The 21,588-nt window shown below is 38.3% G+C and overlaps 1 protein-coding gene across 1 annotated transcript in view; it reads left to right on the plus strand.

Annotated features, from left to right (window-relative positions):
* Window positions 1-6,442: 6,442 nt before the first annotated feature.
* Window positions 6,443-21,588, plus strand: part of EIF2AK4 (eukaryotic translation initiation factor 2 alpha kinase 4) — a 62,016-nt gene continuing 46,870 nt past the window's right edge. The window contains exons 1-7 of the mRNA XM_081937289.1: window positions 6,443-6,803; window positions 8,984-9,099; window positions 9,299-9,401; window positions 13,527-13,700; window positions 14,196-14,276; window positions 15,532-15,680; window positions 16,627-16,742. Of these exons, the coding sequence (XP_081793415.1) occupies window positions 6,642-6,803; window positions 8,984-9,099; window positions 9,299-9,401; window positions 13,527-13,700; window positions 14,196-14,276; window positions 15,532-15,680; window positions 16,627-16,742 (901 nt within the window). The 5' untranslated portion in view covers window positions 6,443-6,641. The remainder of the gene's footprint in view (window positions 6,804-8,983; window positions 9,100-9,298; window positions 9,402-13,526; window positions 13,701-14,195; window positions 14,277-15,531; window positions 15,681-16,626; window positions 16,743-21,588) is intronic.

Consider the following 21,588-nt stretch of genomic DNA (forward strand, 5'->3'; position numbering starts at 1 on the left):
CAGGTCTGCATCTCATTCCAAAGAGGGGCACACACCATGGCAAAATGGGAGAGGGGGCGGGGGGAAAGCTGACTGCATCTGGTACTCTGTTGTCCCATATTTCTTGCTTACCCCCCCCCCTCTCGCTTCAATGCCACTGCGCGCCCGTCCCCTTCCAGCGTTTGCACCGCCAAAAGCGCAAACAAAGCCTAGCCATCTGCTCGTTTCCCTCTAGTAAGCGCAACCGGCGTGCTTCCAAGTGGGGCACTTGACAATACTATTTTGGGGGTAGGTGGGCTCTTTCTGGCACGGCGAAGCTCAGGCAGAAGCTCGCACGTCTTGGAGAGGCATTAGCCTTCCTTCCCTATCCTTTTTCCTAACGCACATGCCGTTTCAGGTTTTCTGCGAGCCTCGGGTGGTTTCCTTTAAGCGAGGTTTCAAAGCAAGCTTGATTGTTCTCGGGCAATCGCATTTGAAGAGCTTGGCGCTTCTGCCTCTCACTTTACAGATTGGCATCAGCAACCGCTCAAAGGCTTTTGAGAGCCACCTTGTTCGCCTCCCGCGTTGACTGCAGTTTTCTGTTTTCCTAGAAAGAAAGCACGAAGCACATGACACGTGACCCTCAGCGGGGTGAGCTCTGATTTGTTTAGAAAAATATTTTTGGGGAGGAGGCGGCCATTTTGCCTTTTGGACTGTCAATTTAAGGACTGAATAAAACCACTTTTGGGGGAGGTGGAAGACCATTGCACTGCAAAGTGGCTGTATTTATGTATATTAGAGGAGATAAAAGTTTAACCTACTGACGTTTTAATTGACAAAGAACTTTGGAATTTAGCAAGCCTTGTGTGGGATTCGTGGTCTAGTTTGGATATAAACAATCACCAGCCAAAACTTCCAAGAGAAAACAATGCTAATTTTATTCTTCATTTTGCAAAGCGGGTGGACCATGCACCCACAGGTACATGGATACACCCTAAATAATCAATCACTTTGCTTTATATTCCCTAGTTAGTACCATTACAAATTTACCTCCTGCCTCTTCATTGGCTTACTAATACTGATGTCATAACCCAGTGGTGGGCAACCCGCGGCTCGGGAGCCACATGCGGCTCTTTACACCCTTTAATGCGGCTCTTCTGTGTGCCGGGTGCCCGCTCCCCTCCCTCCTCTCGGGCTTCGGAGGGAAGCTTCTGCAAAAGCCCGCGAGTGACAACCAATTTTGGTCCTATGACTGCAGAATGCTGCAAAATACCACAAATGCAGGCCAGTTGTTGAGTGTTTCAAATGTGATTGGAACACTCAACAAGGTGACCACAGTGTGTGTGTGTGTGTGTGTGTGTGTGTGTGAGTGAGAAAGACAGACAGAGAGAGGAACAGAGAGAGGGAGTGAGGGAGGGAATCAGAGAGAGACTGACAGACAGACAGACAGACACACACACACACACACACAGAGACAGAGGGGGAGGGAGGGAGAGAAAGATAGACAGACAGAGAGACACACACAGAGTGAGTGATTAAGTGAATGAGTGAGAGACAGACACACCCAGATACACAGAGTGACAGAGAGAGAGGAAGGGAGGGGAGAGAGACAGAGGGAGAGACAGAGACAGACACACACACACACAGAGTGAGTGAGAGACAGACAGACACACACACACAGAGTGACAGAGATGGGGGAGGGAGGGAGAGAGAGACAAAGAGCCAGAGAGAGAGAGAGAAAGAAAAAGAAAAAAAGAAAGAAAGTGGGAGAGAGAGATGAAATTAAAAACAACAACATACAAACCTGACTTACTCAAACTATCCAAGGAAATGCAAGGCCAATGTTCACATTAGTGGTTGTGACTTTGTCAGTCAATGTCAGGATGTAATTTTCTCTACATTGTAAGGCAAATTTTACGGAATTTTAACGTTATCGATAAATAATATCGTTCTAAAGTTTTTGTTTTATTAGTTGTGTTATTTGTATCCTCCCGACCTATGTGGATACTTGCATGCAGAATATTCTCAATAAAAACTTATTGAAACTAAAAACAGTGTACCATCCTATGTATTTTCGGTTTTAAAAATGTGGCTCTCAAAGTAAATTTCAATCGTGGTTTTGGCGAGATTTGGCTCAGTTGAAAAGAAAGGTTGCCCACCACTGTCATAACCTATCCAAAGTGTCTAAAATAAATACATTATCTCTGCCTCTGATTACATCTCCCACTACTCTAATTCTATCTCCCCCTGCCCTGATTTACACATTTCATTTTATGGTCCTAGTTCCTAGGGGTTGTCTTTAGAGTAACTATCATATCAGTAAATTCTGGTTCTCTAATCCTAGCTCTTGCGTACAATTCTCAAATTTAAGCCTAGCTCATGAAATTAGAAACACATACAATCAATGTATTTTGTTCACAGGTGAACATGTCTTCATACAATTCTCTAAAAACAATACAACTCTTATTTCCCACAAAATAGTTTAAATTTTTCTGACCTCCCATTTGTAAAACACATATAAAATACCTCTTTGGAAAGTATTTTGTCTATTAAGTTATTTATTTATTAAATGTAGGTGCCATTGACTCTCAATGAGTATCCCAACATTTGCAAATTTCTTTTAAAACTTATATGTAAAATGTTAGTAAAGGCCAAATTGGCACTAGATTCTGTGCTCACTCTCCAATGATCTGGAAGATCACTTATACAATGTATTGAAGCACTTCACTAAAGAGGGTCTCTCTTCAAAGAAGGAACTCAGAAAAGAAATTCTGAGTTCCCTTTTATACTTGGCATAACAAGAAAAGTACAGAGAAAAAGTTGATCAGAAAAATCATCCTACCCATTAACATCAGAAAAATGGACAATTTGCTAAACACTAAATGTGAATATGCTCCCTTAGACTCCAACTTCCACTTTCCCAAAATGTCACAGAGACTATAGCAGCTTGCATAATTCTGATTTTTGTAGGGGTAGAGAAATCATAGAATCTGAATATTTTTTCTCAAGTCCTTTGATGCTAGTTTAAGCAAGTACTAGTCTATGGCAGGTTTTTTTTATTGCTTATTCCTTTACTGTTGATGGTTGACCTCAAAGGCGGAAGCTATATACCCCTTCTTCATTGACCACTCCAAAGTTGGTTGTTCTACCTGGCTTTCTTCTATAGCTTAAGTTTAAATACGTGCTCCTTCCATAATTCCCTTATTTCAGTTTCACCCCAAATCATTTAGCCCCTTTATTTTCACTTTAATTCACTATCTGGAGGGTCCTTGTTGCCTTCTTCACCTACTTCCAAACCAATTGGTATTGAGACAGTCTTTCAGTATACCGAGTAAACCTTTTGAGTTGGTGGGATTTGGGCAACAATATATCAGCTTGCAAGGTAGTCTTTTAATAAAGAGGCTAGCTTGCATGGATAAGCTTGAGTTGTATTCACTGAATACTGGCAAATATTCAAATAATGTAGTAGCATAACCAATTAATCCAAATAATGTAATATCAGGTTCTATTCATAATTGCACAAATTACTTACATTTCATCAATTATCAGTAGTTCTTCAGAAACAATGGAGTTTGTGCATTGTTTGGGGATAGTCTGAACTAAAATGTCTGTTTTATCTGAAGTACAATGAATATGGTCTATGTCTAGAGAATTTAGGGTTGACTGTAAATACTGTAGGTATCTACACAAGCTTTTGATAGTCCTATTAGCAACTTAATCTCTGAGACAAATTCTTGTTCACCTTGTCTAACAGATTTAACAGATTAACAGAGTTGGAAGGGAGCTCATAGGTCATCTAGTCCAACCTCCCTTCCCAAGCAGGTGACCCTACACCATTTCTGACAGATGGCAGTCCAGTCTCTTCTTGAAAGCTTCCAGCGAAACTGCCACAATTTCTGAAGGCAAGTTGTTCCATTGGTTGATTGCTCTCTGTCAGAAAATTTCTCCTAATTTCTAGGTTGAATCTCTCCTTGATCAGATTCCATCCATTATTCCTTGTCTGGCCTTCAGGTGCTTTGGAAAATAGTTGACCCTCTCCTCTCTGTGGCAGCCCCTTAAATATTGAAACACTGCTGTCATGTCTTTACTCGTTTCTAGATATTGGCAATCTGTTTTTTTATTAATTTTTCCAGTATCTTTCCGGGTATTGATGTTAGGCTGATTGATCTGTAGTTTCCTAAGTCCATCCCCCCCCCTTTTTTTTTTTTGAAGATGGGAACCACATCAGCTCTTTTCCAGTCGTCTGGTAGTTCCCCGGTACTCCAGGATTTTTGAAAGAAGAATTTTTGTTATTTGTAGACAGGTAGTGTGCTAAAACTAATAAAATAGAAAAATGTTATTGGTTAATGCAGGGGTTCTAATCCATTTGGAACCAGGCCATGCAAGTGGTGATTGAGCTTGTGTGTGCAGCTTAATTCGCATGAGGGGGTGGGCACTTGCATGTGAAGCTTCATTTGCATGCAGCTCCATTTGCACGAAGCTCCATTCGTGTGAGTGGCAGGTGTCTGTGCCTGCCACTTGCACAAATGGAGATGTGCACAGGTACACATGCCCAACACTCACACAGAACCATCCCCTATCCCTCCCATCCACGTGACAGGATACTTAACCAGAAAGGTTGGGGACCACTGAGTTAAGGCACCAGGCTAGAAACTGGGAGACTGTGAGTTCTGGTCCTGCCTTAGGCATGATGCCAACTGGGTGACATTAGGCCAGTCATTCTCTCTCAACCACTTCCGAAATCTTACCAAAAAACCCAAAGACTTGTCTAGGCAACACTGATTCAAGGACATCAAAAGAAAAGAAAAAGAATTGCCAACAAAACAGTTCATCCATGTTCCTCAATAGCTGCAACTACACTATATTGCCAAAAGTATTCACTCACCTGCCTTTACTCGCATATGAACTTACTGTAAGTGACATCCCATTCCTAATCCATAGGGTTCAATATGACATTAGTCCACCCTTTGCAGCTATAACAGCTTCATCTCTTCTGGGAAGGCTGTCCACAAGGTTTAGGAGTGTGTTTATGGGAATTTTGTGCTTCCAGAAGCACATTTGTGAGGTTACACACCTGATGTTGGACGTTGGAGCTTACATGGCCTACCACTTCGTGGCTGAGTTGCTGTTGTTCCCAAACACTTCCACGTTCTTATAATACAGCTGACAGTTGACAGTGGAATATTTAGGAGCAAGGAAATTTCACGACTGGATTTGTTGCACAGGTGGCATCCTATCACAGTTCCACACTGGAATTCACTGAGCTTCTGAGAGCGACCCATTCTTTCACAAATGTTTGTAAAAACAGTCTGCATGCCTAGGTACTTGATTTTATACACCTGTGGCCATGAAAATAATTGGAATACCTGATTCTGATTATTTGGATGGGTGAGCAAATACTTTTGGCAATGTAGTGTATTTGTCTCCTACTGCTTTTTTGTTATTTGTTTTCTTATAGTAATATATGTTTTATAATGCACTTTATTGTCTAGATGTTTTTAACATTTGAAAACAATTTTAATTTCATAGACTTTGGCCAAAGCAAAGTATTAAAATATTTCAGTTATGAGATATGGAAAAAGTAACTAAATCTGGCAAACATAAGGAAATTGCAAATAAACATCAAAACCCATTTCTGTAGTTCTGAAAAGCATTATGGGGCAGCATATAAGTCAAAATGCTATTGCTATTATTGCTGCTTCAGTCTTTCATTTTCTGAATCACTTTAATGAGAATAGGTGCAGTTGCTGTATTTAAAGATAAGGATACATTTTGGAGTTCTGTTAAAGTAGAATAACGCAGTCAAGCAATAAAAATAATACACATCAGTATTACAAGTTTCAAGCATCTGTGTAACTACATAGTCTATGAATAATTTAACCAAAAACCACCTTCTCTAATTTGGATTGTAGATGGCATCCCATCTTAACTTGATAAAAGGTACTCTGAGCTATTGATACACCTTGCCTATATGCAAACAAACGGAATTTTCATACAACAAGCATAGTTCACAATCCCCAGCTTGCTTGACTGTAGTTTAGTAAGATACATGGTCTCCCAATGGGAGGACAATAAATGGTGGTTTACAAAACCACTGTGGATAGATTTCATTTTGGCTTAATGAGTTCTATCTCTCTTCTGCTTGCCAAGACACATCCCAGAAGGCAGGCGCCTACAACTGGGAGCCGAAGCTGTTAATTGAAGCCAGCAGCTGCCACCAGAGAAAGCAAATGGAGAAAAAGTGCCTGGTGGGACCCAACCTGGCTTCATGAAATCCACAAGCCTTTGCATCCTCTCTCCACAAGCAAACCACCCAAACTAGAAAACAGCTTGAACTTCATTTAGGAAGAACATCTGGAAAGCGCAGGCCAGGCAGCCTCTGTAGGGAGGATTAAGCTAAAGATATATATATATATATATATCAGCCCTATACACACACATAAAGAGCCACAGGGAGGGGAGGAGAGGGACGGCTTGGAAAGCCCGCGGACAGAAGCTTCATCCGCAAAGCAGCGCCAACTCCACTCTCTGGGTACCCGTTTCCCCGCCGTCGCAAGGGGCAGCACCGGCCTTCGGCGGGGCCTGCAAGCAAGGCGGAAGAGCGGCGTGGTCCCGCCCACCACCCTGGCGACTAGGCAAGGGCCCGGCCTTCTGCCCGCCGGGCTCTAATAGCTGGCGCTGAGATGGCCCATTCGAATGGGGTCTTGCAGCCGCGAGCCGAGACGGCCGAAGTGACCGCGGAGCAACCGGAGAGCTACCAGCTTCGCCAAGAGAACGAGCTGCAGGTGCTGGAGTCCATCTACGGGCGGGACTTTCAAGACCTGCGTCTTGGCCGGCCGTGGAAGGTAATACGAAAAGACTGGCTGGGTTTCCTGTTTGTCGTTGTTGTGCAGATGATGTCCGGTGTTTTGAAATTGGGAGTCCAAGCAGAAGCTCCTGTAGATGTAGATTTATTGATGTATGCATTAAGCGGATGTAAAGGTGGCTAGAAGTTCCTTTTTTGAGACTGAACTTTTGGTTTTGTTTGCCTGACTCGCCCCAATCCTTGTTTTCACCTGTCCTTCCCTAATTGTTGCTTGAAACCATTTAATTTTTGAAGGGGTATTAACGACCTTCACCTTTCACATCCACATCCACATCCAAAAACGACTAATCCACTGAAACAGCCATCCCATGAAGTAGTATGGAATTTGAGTTGTATGCAGATATGCCTCATTCTTGTGAATCTGTAACAGGGATCTATTTAACCAGGTAGCATTCATAGTTTGCTACAAACCCATCCAGCACTTTCATTGGCTGTATGGCAATTAGATGGAAGTAAATTACAACAGGATGTGCTACAAAAAATTAACAGCATGGTGCAGTATGCTTCAGTAATTTCAAGTTATGCACGTATGGGTACATATATACATTCAGATACGTACATGAGTTAATTTTAATGGAGACAACTTGATAGTTATTTATAAGGTGTTGTTGTTAGCTGCGAAGTCATGTCCGACCCATCGCAAACCCATGGACAATGTTCCCCCAGGCCTTCCTGTCCTCTACCACCCTCTGGAATCCATTTAAGCTCACACTTTTGTAAGGTAACAATTACTAAAATGTAATTAATGCCAAACAAAGGGGCGGCTTCTGTACTTCACTTAAGTCTTCAGTATAATTTTACAGTTCTAATGGCCTGGTCTGGTAGTAATATTCTTCTTACTGTAAGAAACCTCATTGAGATAAACTAAAGTGCAATGTGTAGTTTTTTGTAAAAATGAAATAAAATGGGATCACTGGGAATTCAATCAGAATTCATTCACAACCAGTGAAAAAATGAACAACCTATACTATAGAATTTCTCAAGTATATATTTCTTTGGATTCCTAAAAATATATGTTCATCATATACACATCTGTTATTAATTGTTAATAACAAGTCCTACTGTTGCAAGTACTAACAATTAAAAGACTGAACATGTACACCCAACCCGCTACTTACTTACTTATTCTTGGCTGAAAATCAGAGATAAAACTTGTAGTTTTGTGGATTAAACTCAAAACCCCATTTAACTCTTTAGCCTAGCCTACTTTAGTTTTAAGAGGATAAAACTAGATGACACCTTCCCCTGTATAATCAATGTGAACCTCCCTGGAAAAAGTAGATGTTAATGAAATAAGTATATCATCTCCATGGATCAATTATTTAAGACAAAGTGATGAGAATTGTTTTTTGTTTTCTGGCAATTACAGGTATAAAAATTATACAACCCCAGGTTTATTATCTGATTTTTTAAAAAATAATAGCGTAAGAAATTGTGGGTAATGTCCTAATATGTATTGCTTTAACAGTGTTGTGAAATATTTGCCAGATTTTTTTTAACAAGTCAGGTGTTAATAATGGTATGACAATGTCCAGCCAATGATCTTCACCAAATAAATAATTAAATCCACTCTTTCTGCTTTCTTCTCTGGTATTAATCACTTGAGATTAATAAACTTTAGTTTTTACATAGCCCAGGGCTAAACATAGAGAAATATAATGGGAGAGTAAGATTATCCCCAACAAGATAATTTTTTTCTAGTGTGCCTTATTTCATTTTTCCTTCTTGAATTTAGTTTGAGACACATGAGTATCAAATGATTTCTTAATATGACTCTTTATTAAAATGAGCAATTAGGATAAAAAGTATGAAAGGGATTTTTTTTATTTTCCCAAGTGTTGCTGGTGTTTGGTGAATGTGTTGTGAATGTTAAAAGAAAACCATCAACAACTTACTTTCAATAAGTAATTATGTTTTATTTAAACATAATTAGCAAGGTTATTACTTCCCCAAAGACTATGGTTTTCCCCAGGACATTTATATATGATGTTTGATACAATCTTTTCTTATTAAAAGCTCTTTCACATATTTAGTTTGTAATTTCTCTTGAGAACAAATTCAGCTTACCAGAAAAATAAAAACTTTGAATCTATTCTTGTGGTCAGGTAGAAAGTCTTTGAGGGTGTGTTGAGCACATTCATTTTATTTTTAATGTTGCAGATAAGGGAGTCTCCTGAAATCAATCTGGTCTTGAGACCTCAGGGATTAACTGGTGACCATGAAGTCTATGCCAAAGTTGATTTATGGGTGAAGTGTCCGCAAACCTATCCCGATATGTGAGTTAATTAAAAACAATCTATTTTATACTTTTTCTAAAATTAAAAGAAAGAAAACAATTTGGGGGAATCTGGACATAACATCAATAACAGTCAATAACATGTTTTCATGGTTTATTGGAAATAATAGTACTATTTTATAACTTGGGTAACTCCTTGTAAAACTCCTGTTATAGTGATTTCTTTTTCTTCCCTCTAGTGTTCCAGAAATAGAACTTAAAAATGTGAAAGGCTTATCAAATGAAAATATAAACTTGTTAAAATCCAAACTAGAGATATTAGCAAAAGACAGTTGTGGAGAGGTAAGTGTGTAAATTTAACTCTAGATGTTGAGTGAATATGGCAAATGTGCATGTGTGTTTTGTGAATATGATCATCAATTTTGAGCAAAAATACATTTTTCCAGTAATTTCTATTAGCTGAAAAGTTTGTACCAGAAGCATTCATCACATATGTTGCATATTATAAACTGCTGGTGTTTCACACCATGTGCGACAACACTTTTATCTTTTCTTCCTGAGCAATCTGAAGATCACTTTTGCTTCTAATAGCTACTTCCATGATCTTCAGACCTTTTCATTTCCTTCTGTAAATCATTACCAGATGTGAGTCTTCTTGCTGGAATGCCACTTTTAGTGCTGTGTATTTTATTTTTGTTTACTGAATAATTTATTGCACTTCTGTAGTGCATTCTGTAATGCTGTAATAATAATAAAAATTCTCAGTGGTAATCAGTCAGTGGAAATACAAAGAACCATACCATTGCAATACTATGATAATAAAAACAAAACGGTAATGAAACGAAGATCCATAAAATTAAATAAAGGTAAAAATAGACAAGCACAGGTATCAAATCCATTGTAGTAAAAGCAGTTCTAAAGTTGAAAAACCCTAAATAAAAGTCCTGTCTCGGGGAATGAAATTAGTATAGGGAATTAGTCGTTTTATAATTATTAATTAATTTATACCTTACTTTTATATATATCCTTGTGTTACTTTTTATCATGCTTGATTAGAGGATTTTCAAAATCTCTGATTACTTTGTGAGTTTTCATTATTTAGCAGAAATTGCTATAGGAGTGTTTATTATAAAATTTTCACAGAATATTAACAGGGTTCCATTGGAGTTGGCAGTACATCATTAATGCTGAGAGAGATGGTAATATCTAGTTACTTTTAGTAAGCTCAGTGAGGTAGATTGAATGGGACACGTGCACAGGCACACAGACGTACCAAAAAAGCTGTAGGTTACACGGTAAATTGGGGTGGGGGTGGGGAAACCATCCCAGAAGAAGCAGTAGTGCATCACTTAAATGTTCCCCAAAATATACATATGTACCTGGGAAGTCACCAGAAATTAGGCTTGTCTTGAAACAATACGTTGGTGATGATGGCAAGCCTTCTGTTTAAGGAGAAAGAACTCTTTAGAATTAAGGGTCTCTGAATGGACTGCCCCTTAGCACTATGTGCTGTTGTTTCCTGCCCCTCTTTATCAAGGGAGAATATGACTTTTGCTCACTTAGTGAGATTTAATTGTAGCCAAGTCATGTCATCTCTGTCATAAATGCTTGCTTTTTAGTATTACTTACGTTAGCATGTGTTTTGAAGTAATCTAGTACCCTGTTTCCCCGAAAATAAGACCTCCCTGGGTAATAAGCACAATTGGGCTTTTGAGCACATGCACTAAAATAAGCCCTCCCCCAAAAATAAGTCCTTCCTGAAAATATTGCAATGTAGTAGCAGCCTTAAGGTGACCACACTTGCCACCTCCTGCACCTCAAAAATAATAAGACTTCCCTGAAAATAAGGCCAAGCGCTTATTTTGGGAGTCAAAAGTAAATAAGACCCTGCCTTATTTTCGGGGAAACACGATACTTCTTTTATTTGGGTTTTTTTTTTTGCTTGATCTTGTTTTTATGCATTGCAACACACCATAAGATAATTATTTGTTATCCTCCTTCAATAAATGAGAATGTATAGGTGCAAATGGGTTCTAGAATGTTGCTACAGAATGTGGAGGAAACTTTTCTAATTATCTGAATAGTTCCTGTTTTCCCAAACTAGAAAATCCTGTTCTATTGTTTGATGGAGCTACATATTCCAGTAACAGTGTGCCTAATAAAATGGAGCAGAAATGTGTGTGTTTATGTGATCAAATACCTTGAGACTAAAACATATGAAGAACAATTGCAGGATTTGGATTTGGCTAGTCTAGGGAAAAGAACAACTAGAGGTGACTTGATAGCAGTATTCCAATATTTGAGGGGCTGCCACAAAGAAGAGGGAGTCAAAGTATTCTCCAAAGCACCAGAGGAAAGGATAGGAAATAATGGATAGAAATTAATCAAGGAGAGAAGCAACCTGGAATTAAGGAGAAACTTCCTAACAGTAAGAACAATTAACCAGTGTAATAGCTTGCCTTCAGAAATTGTGGGCGCTTCATCACTGGAGGTTTTTAACAAGAGACAGGACAACTACTTGTCTGAAATTGTATAGGATCTCTTGCTTGAGGAGGGGGCTGGACTAGAAGACCTTCAAGGTTCCTTCCAGCTCTATTCTATTCTCTTTGAGTCAGTGTTGATTCCTGGACATACTGTAGTCCCTTCAGCTTTCTTGGCAAAATTTTGGAAGTCCTTTGTCATTGCTTGCTTAGTAGGATTGAAAGAGAAAATGACTGGCCCAGGTCACCCAGCTGGCTTTATGCCTAAGATCAAACTCACTCGGTGCCATAGCCATTATACCAACTTGGCTCTAGAGTAGAAATTGGCATGAATAAATGAAGTGATTAATCTCCACCCCCCCCCCTTTTTTTTTGCACCCAATTAAATGTAACAAAGTTTCATTGTCAATTTCCAAAGTTTCAAATGCAATTTAGGCTTGAGAAGAATGAAGGCTACATATCCACAGCAATTATGACTATTATATTTTTCTGCCAAAAGAAACAAAGGCATTAATTTTGAACTTGGAACATTTTGATTATCTATTCAAAGCAGAAATGATATATTTAGAAGGATATGAATGTGCAATCATATTTCATCAAGGTGAACTGAATAGGTAAATTAATGGGGCAGATCAATACAAAGTTCTTTTTTTACTGTTACAATTGTTAAGTGTAAGTGTTAAAAATGATTAATATCCTCTTTAAATGTCTGTATAGACAGTATAATATTAATGGTGACCACATGCATTTCCTAGGGTTATACGAATACTGTCAAATGCAAATTGATAATGACTTTTTAATACGTATACCGTATTTTTCGCACTATAAGACACACTTTGCCACCGAAAGTCAGTGGAAATGTCTGTGCTTCTTATAGAGCGACTATTGCAGTGAGGGGGAGGGGGGTTGGTGCAGCAGCGGCATTTGTAAGTGCCGCTGGGAAACACTGGAGACTTCTCTGCCGAGCAGCTGATTGGCGGTTGGGTTGGCTTCTGAAGTACTGCCTATCAGCTTTATAGGCAGTGGTGGCCAATCGCCGCCACTGCCCGATTGCCATTGCCTATTCACCACCGCTGATTGGGGGCAGTGATCGGCCGGTGGCGAACAGGTAGCAGTGATCGGTAGCAGCAGCGAACGGGCGGTGGCGGCAATCCCTGCCACCTAGAACAGCTGTTTGGCAGTATTCCGGGAGGTGGATCCAACTGCCAATCAACTGTTTGGCAGCGAAGGCTCCAGTGTCTCCCAGTGGAGGCAGCAGACATGGAAGGGGCAGGCTGTTTGCTGCAAGGACATTAGCCAGATGAATACTGAGTGGATGCTGGGAGGCAGAGGCAGATTTTTTTTCTTGTTTTCCTCCTCTTAAGCTAATGTGCGTCTTATCGTCTGGAACATCTTATAGTGTGAAAAATACGGTATACAGTTTCATTCTGAATCACTGTTGAGAAATTATTTTGTTTCTGCTTTAACTAGTAGGATTTAGAACTATAATATTTGTAAAGACATGCCTTACCATCAAGGTATACATTCAATAGAAACACGTATGATACTCATTGTTGAGATGGGACAGGATCTTCTGAAGTCAAGTTTACTTTAGTCTTGTGCTTGTTTAATTATTTAGCTTAAAAGAAAAAAGTCAAAATCAGTTGTGTTTCATTGAAGGATGTGCTGCTGTATATATAAGTGTAGCCAGTGCAAGCATTTAAATAGTTGTGTCTAGAGTGGAGTGGAGTGGAGTGGAGTGGAGTGGAGTGGAGTGGAGTGGAGTAGAGTAGAGTAGAGTAGAGTAGAGTAGAGTAGAATACATCACAACAGAATAACAGAGTTGGAAGGAACTTTGGAGGTCTTCTAGTCCAACCCCCTGCTCAGGCAGGAAAACCTACACCAAATGATTGTCCAATCTCTTCTTAAAAACCTCCAGTGTTGGAACATTTACAACTTCAGGAGGCAAGTTGTTCCACTGTTTAATTGTTCTAACTTACCTTCCTAGGTGATGATATTTGAGCTGGCAGAATACATACAGTCATTTCTCAGTGATTACAATAAACCCCCTTCAAAATCTTTCCATGAAGAAATGCTAAAGAATCAAAAAAAGGAACAAGAAAGACTAGCCAAGGAAGAACAACAACGAATTCAAGACCTGAAGAAAAAAGAAGAACAGATGGTGAGAACATTGCAGTATTTCTATCCTCCTCATCTTATTCATTTCATTTCTGTTCATCTGAGCAGGAAAAAAACCCATGCCTGCAATCTGAATTATTCATTTATATGAGTATTATTACTAATATATTTTGTACTATTCTTCCAAAAGATGAACTGTACACATGAATGAATCAGTCTACCTTTCCAATAGAAGAGAATATTGTAGCTCAGAGTCAAACTATGGAGTCCTTGGTGCTCTCTGAACTTGGTTGTTTGCTTGCAATGTTTTATTATCCAACTAGGTAACATCATTAATGCTAGTGAATGTGGAGTTTACTTCCTGTTTATATAGTAAAGCAAAACCCTGCCAATGTTGATGAGGGTGTGATTTCCTCCTTGGTAATTCCTTGATTGCTGTAGTCTTTTCTGCTTGATTGTTTACCTGGTGTTAATCTTCCAAACTCCTGCTTAGTAAAATAAGATACTGTTCTATGGCATATCAATAAATGTATTTCAGCAACGTGAAATTCTTGACGAAATTCAGAGAAGGGAGGAAGAAAAAAGAGAAGAAAGAAAAAGGAAGGAAATAGCAAAACAGGTATTATAAAAATATTTTCTGTATTGCCAAAGAATAGGAAATATGTGTATCAACCAGTTTTTTCTTTCGTAGAATTCTTTATGAATTGGTTCAAAACGCCTTGATCGAGATATGGAGACTGCAAGCCGTAAACAACATCTGTATTCTTTAGAAAGATTGGAAGCAGGCCTCTCATTTCCTTTACACCCTGCCAAGGTTTTTGTGAAGCAGTTCGTTCTTCCAAATTGAAACCATCTCTCAGAGAAGTTTTAAGATCAGAATTTCTCTCATGATGGGTTTACGAATGTTGGCTGTGGAATTCTGGGTATTGAAGTCCAAACATCTTAATGGCCAAGTTTGAAAAACACTGATCTAAATTCTCAGTGGACTTGGGAGCCACATACTTATTTGCTGTTCATCTCAGTGCAGGAATAAGCAGAGGGGAATAAAAGGAATTGAGGATAGCAAGAGAAGATTAGTGTGGTATTCTTACCATAGGTTTATATGTACCAAATCATAAAATGTTGGGTTTTACCAATGCAAACTCCTCCTCTTTCCTAATGGCTACCAATATGTTTGACCTAGACTACCCTGATGCTTACATTTGTACTTGGACTCAATAGAGATTTTGCATGCAACAGCAGCGTAGAATAAATGTCTCTGCCTATTGCCTCAGGTTGGCAAACTTACATTGTCAACACTGACTTCTTGAATAGCAAGGAAAATAATAATTCAGTTAAGAAAGCACATCATTCTTCAATGCCTCCCCGCCCCCAAGGGATCTGCAGTCAGGAGCCCATCTACAATAGTCCTTGACCTATTGTTTTACGACCTTTCAAAGTTATAACAGCCACAGAATGGGTGATTTATGGTTTGTGAAGCACTCTCAGCCATCGTAAATTATTGAACTGCCCCTCCCCTCGATCACATGACTGTGTGTCGGGTGGGCCAGCTTTACAACTGGTCAGGGTACCCTGTGGTCACGTGAATACAATTTGCATTTTTATTTGTTGGTTTCTGGCAAAAAAGTACCCATCCAAATGAAAGGGCTAGCTTAATGACCACAGCGTTCACTTAATAACCATTGCAAAAAAGAAATATTTACCCCAAATTACTTCTTCTCATGTGAGTGCCTCAATTTATGACCACAGTGATTTGCAACCAAATTTTTGATCCCAATTCTGGCTACAAGTCAGTTACTTAAAAGATTTTAAAAGTAGTTATTTAAAAGATTTTAGTGTACCACTGTGGTTCACTTTCATTGCTATCTATCCAGGAACGTTTGGGTAACACCACTCTGACAAAGCAGGATCCTTCTACTGTTCAAGATGTTGCAGGGAGCAAAACGACTGTCAGCATTACAACTGGTGCAACGGACCATATAGGGAATAATAAACATCGTGCAAATTCCACAGGACGTTCAAAGTATGTATTTATCACAACGGGTTAAGATATTTTATGAGAATTAATTGCTTTTACTCAGGAAATGTCTTCTTTTTGTAGATGCTCATATCATTTCAAATGGTATACAAACTTGTGAAAATTAACAAAAGAACAAAAATAATGAATACTTCACGCATTACAGTTGCAAAAATTATATTTGTAAGGCTGGACGAATATTTGTTTTCCATCTGTCTTTGTCTGATTGTTCTAGTGCCAGGAGACTTAGACATTTTAGAAATTTGCTTATACCACTATATATGTTTAATTTTCTACTTACTGCAGATGAGTTAGATAAAGATAGCAAACTTTGGTTTTTAAGTCCCCCCTGTAGTGGACTTTGGATGCAATAAACAAAATCAAATTTCAGACAGTATCATCAAACAATAGATTTTGCCCATTATTAGGCATATCAGCCTGAACAACATTCATATTTTATACAAATATGTAACCCTCTAATTTATGCAAAAGCTATATAAGTTCTTAATTTTTAGTTCATTGTGTAAATTCAGAGTTCATAGATATTCAGTTATACTTGACTCTTCTTCACAGGAAGTCCATGAAGCTGAGGGTGTACTACATAAATAAATGAATTGTATGATAAAATAGGAACATATATAAAAAAAATCTTCCTTGGTTATCTTTTTCTTTGAAAATAATATACAATTTCTAAAGAACAAGATAATGACTTATCTTTCTGCAAATGCAGAATTATTGCATTTCTCTTCTGTTTTATAATAGTTTAATTGAAATTAAAAAAACAGGTTCTGTGGAAATACATTAATTTGCCATTAGTACCACATACTTAGACTAGTATTTTGACTACTTTCTCAGTGAATTTAGTGGCTGTTACAGGGTGGGGGGGGTGGGGGACACACGTTTGTGTGTGTGTGTTTCTCAAAAGAAAATAATATTGATGTTGCCCATATAGGAGAGAGCGTCAGTATTCTACCTGCAGCAGTGAAGAATCTCCAGGAACAAGTGAAATTTTGAACTTTAACAGCAGTGCAAACGGTCAGCTTAAAGTACACAAAGGAAAATGTATAGGTAAGCTGAACATCAATATATCAGAAATGGTACTATATATTGGGCAGGTTTGTCCATTTCTTTCAAGGTAAAAACATGTACCTATATACTTTGTGAAAGAGGAAAGCTAACCCACCTCCCTTTTTGTGATCCCGTATTTATTTGACAGTTCAAAGGATCCAATCTATTCATTTTTTATTTTATTTTATTTTTTTAATTGAAAAAGTTTTATTCAAACATATTTTCCCCCTTTAAGCCCCCCACCATACAGTGTGAATCCCATACAGATACTATACCCCCTCCCCTCCCCCCAGCCCCCCTAAAAAAAGGAAATTCAAATATTATACCAATTATTTTACCCCCTCCCCTCCCCCTGTCTAAAAGTAGATTACTCATACACATATTGTACCCCCTCTCTTCCCAACAATCACAATATAAATTTCTCTTAGAATAATAATAGCCCATCAATCCCTTCTTCTAAACTAATTTAACATATATAAATCATAATATAAATTTCTCTTAAAATAATATTTCATTAATCCCATCTTCTAGTATATTTATACATATATATTACCCCACCCTCCACCCTAACCCACCCCCACCTCCCACTCAACCCCCCCCCTGACTTCCACTATACACCACTCTAATGATTCCAAGCATCCCATGTATTATTTACTCTAATCAACTATCAGTCTAAACAATCTTAGCTAAAGGCTACATAATACCTCCTAGTCTGGTACTTATTCTGTATATAATCAATCCATTTTGCCCATTCCTGTGTATAATTCTCCTGCTTCTGATCTTTTAAAAAAGCTGAAATTTTTGCCATTTCGGTGAACCCCGCCACTTTCTGAGTCCATTGACCAATTGTCGGTAAAAAATCTTTCTTCCAATGTTGCGCAATCAGCAGCCTAGCTGCTGTGACCATATACAGAACCAATTTTGTTTCCCCTTTAGTAAGATCCTTAGCTATACCCAGTAAAAACATTTGCGGAGTAAATTGTATTCTTTTTTTCAGTACATTTTGCATAACCCACCATATTTTTATCCAAAAAGCTTTAACCTTGTTACAAGTCCACCATACATGAAAAAAGGTAGCATCAAGACACCCGCATCTCCAACATTTTGGTTGAACATTTGGGTACATGCATGATAATTTTTTAGGATCTAAATACCACCTGTAAAACATTTTATAAAAATTCTCCCTTAAATTCTGTGACTGTGTAAATTTAACATTCTGAACCCATATTCTTTCCCATGTTTCCAACATAACAACTTCACCAAAATTCTGAGCCCATTTAATCATACAATCCTTAACCAATTCACTTTCTGAATCTCTTTCTAACAGTACATTATATATTCTTTTAACTTGTTTTGGGCCAGTCTCTTTTATCTGCTTAATCAGATCCACTTCTTTGTCCATAAAACCGACCCTTCGATCTTCTTCCCATCTCTTCTGTAGCTGTATATAATGTAACCAATTTAAAACAATTCCTTCTTCCAACAGTTGTTCCAAAGTTTTTAACTTCCATTCATCCCCATCAGCGATAAGCACATCTTTGTATAAACAACCCCCGAGTGACTTAATCATAATCCCCATGGTGTCTGCAAGATCCAACCAAAGCGGTATTTTATAATCCCAATTGGGCCGGTGCTTCTTCCATACTCTCATCAGGGCACTTCGGAGAACGTGATTGTTGAACACTTTGTCCACCCTATCTTCATAAAAAAGATATGCATGCCATCCCAGAACAAGATCATGGCCTTCTATATTCAGCAAATCCATTTTTGTTTTCCCAAACCAATCTGCTACATGCGTTAGTACCGCAGCTTCATAGTACAATCGAAGGTTTGGGAGTCTAAAGCCGCCTCTTTCACGAGTATCTTGCATAATCTTCATCTTTACTCTCGGTTTTTTCTCCTTCCAAACAAATTTATTTAATGTTGCTTGCCAATTTAACAAAGTTTTATCTGTTTTAAGCACCGGTATCATCTGGAATAAAAAGATAAATCTAGGTAGAATGTTCATTTTAATTGCTGAGATCCTTCCAAGCAAAGACAATTGTAGCTTTTTCCATACTTCAAGGTCTTTCTGGATCTTTTGCCACAACACTTCATAATTATTTGAGAAAAGTTTTGTGTTTGATTCTGCAATTTGTATTCCTAAATACTTGACCTTGGAGACTATTTCAAAGCCTGCTAAACTTTCAAATCTCTTTCTTTGAGACTCTGTCATGTTTTTAACCATCATTTTCGTTTTGTTTTGATTTAGTCTAAACCCAGACACCATGCCAAATTCTACTATAATATTTTTCATCTGGATTATTGATTTCAAAGGGTGTGAAAGGGTAACAACCAGATCGTCGGCAAATGCTCTAGTTCTATATTCCTTTTGCCTAATAGTTATGCCATCTAAGGATTCTGAGTCCCGAATTGCGTTCAACAAGACTTCCAAAGTTAAGATAAATAACAATGGAGATAATGGGCAACCTTGTCTTGTACCTTTTTGTATCTCGAAAGTTGTTGACAGATTTCCATTAATAATAAGTTGTGCATTTTGTTGCTGATAAATTGCTCCAATCGCCTGCCGAAATCGTGGTCCCATATCCATCTTTTCCAGAGTCTTGGTTAGAAAATTCCAGTTCACTCGATCAAAGGCCTTCTCTGCATCCAAGAAGACCAGCGCTGCCGAGATCTGCTTATTCTTATCAAGATAGTCAATTAAATCTATGAGTTGCCTTACATTCTCCTTCATATGTCTGCCTTCAATAAATCCTGCTTGATCATGATGAATAATCTCTTGAATAACCGGCATCAATCTGTTGGCTAGTACCTTAGCAAATATTTTATAATCTGTATTCAGAAGAGATATCGGCCTATAATCTTCTGGTTTCTTAGGGCCCTCTTTATCTTTGGGTATTAATGAGATAAAAGCCGCTTTCCATGAGGAGGGTATTTTACCGCCTTGCTGTATGTTACAAAAAAGTTGTGTAAGATATTCAATCATTTCCAGTTGTAAAGTTTTATAGTACATTGCAGTCAAACCATCAGTCCCTGGAGCCTTTGCTAGTTTAAGTTGGTTTATAGCTAAAGTGATCTCATCAGCAGTTATCAGACGTTCCAAATTTGCCTTTTGAAGCACAGATATTTTAGTAACTCTTTTTTCTTCCAAAAAATCATCTACTGACTTGTTCTGTATATTATCGTGTACATATAACTTAGCATAATAGTCCACAAATGATTTTTTAATCAAATCTTGTTGATATACCGTCTTCCCTCCATACTCAATTCTATCAATAATTCTATCATTTGTGTTCCTTCTCAAAGTATAAGCCAACCACCTACCAGGTTTATTAGCGTTAGCAAAGGTGTTATGTTTAGCAAATTGCAAGTTAGTTGCTGTTTGTTCGGCTATAAGCATTTGAAATTGGTCTTTCAACAATTTTAGCACCATCTGGAGCGCCTCGTCTTTCGGGCTTGTTATAAGCAGCTGTTCTTTGCTTTTTATTTCATCTTCCAGTTCCATTCTCCTTTTCTGTCTAGTTTGTTTATGTTTGAAATTCATATGTATCAGGACCCCACGCATGTAAGCTTTACTTGCATCCCAAACTGTTTCAATGGGAGTACCCTTATTCATGTTAAAACTGAAAAATTCCTTCATGTGTTTTTTAAGTTCATCAACATTTTTTTCGTATCTAAATAAATTTTCATTTACTCTCCAAGACCTTGTTGGCCTCTTCCCTAGTTCAATTTGTAACCACACCGGGCTATGGTCTGTAAGTGTCCTGGAGAATATCTTGGTTTTCTTAGCTTTAGGGAGTAGATCCGGTGTTAACAAAAATAAAACAATTCTTGAAAAGGATTTATGTCTATCTGAGTAAAAAGAAAAGTCCATCTCATTTAGATGTTGTATCCTCCAAACATCTTTTAATTTCAAGTCATCTTGTAGGTCAAAAAAGGCCTTTGGCAATTTGGTAATGAATTTGGTCGTTGTTCTCTTATCTATTCTTGGCGAAATCACTCCATTCCAGTCTCCCATAATTAAAATACTCTTAAAATTCCAATCTAAAATTTTTAAATGAAGCATCTTGTAAAAACTTTCTTGTAATTGATTAGGTGCATAAATTCCTAAAACCAAAATAGCACCAAAGTCTGTATCAAGTTCAATTGCTATATATCTACCACTGTCGTCTGCCTCTATAACCTTGGTTGGAAATTTTTTATTTATATATATCACCACTCCATTTTTCTTTACCAAGTTAGAGGCAGCATACAATGTTCCCAGTTTTGAATTCACTAAATACTTCTGGTCTTGCAGCCTAATATGAGTCTCTTGAAGGCAAACAACATCATTATTAAATTGCTTCAAATAATAAAATATTTTTTTCCTTTTTTGTGGAGAGTTCAATCCATTCACGTTCCAAGATAATAGCTTAAGCATCTTTGGGTCTAATCTGGAGCGTTGAGAGCATTTGCTGAAGATCTCTCTCCACAAGACTAATCTTCGGCCCGGCTCTTCCCATGGCTCCAGTTTGCTTCTTAACTTCTTTCTTAGCACATTGTATTTGGGGGTCCACCTGCTTGTGAGATTCTAGCATTTGTCTAGTCGTGGATCTGGTAACGCGTTGTTCCACAGGTTTAAGTATCGGCATTTCAATGAGGGTCTTAGACGGTCCTTCTTCCAAAAAAGAGCTCAACAGAGATCCGGAGGGGTCCACTCGAAATCCACCTTCAGCACCCTGCACCTCCTTCTCTGTTGGCAACTGCTTTCTTTGTTCTTCTGTCTCTTTCTCAAACATCCTCAGCTCTAAGACGTCCAAATCTGCTGATGTTGGTGTAGATGTACATGGGGGGGAGGGTTTGCATT

The sequence above is a fragment of the Natrix helvetica genome, assembly GCF_964273705.1.
Source record: "Natrix helvetica genome assembly, chromosome: 1".
In the NCBI taxonomy this organism is placed as follows: Eukaryota; Metazoa; Chordata; class Lepidosauria; order Squamata; family Natricidae; genus Natrix; species Natrix helvetica.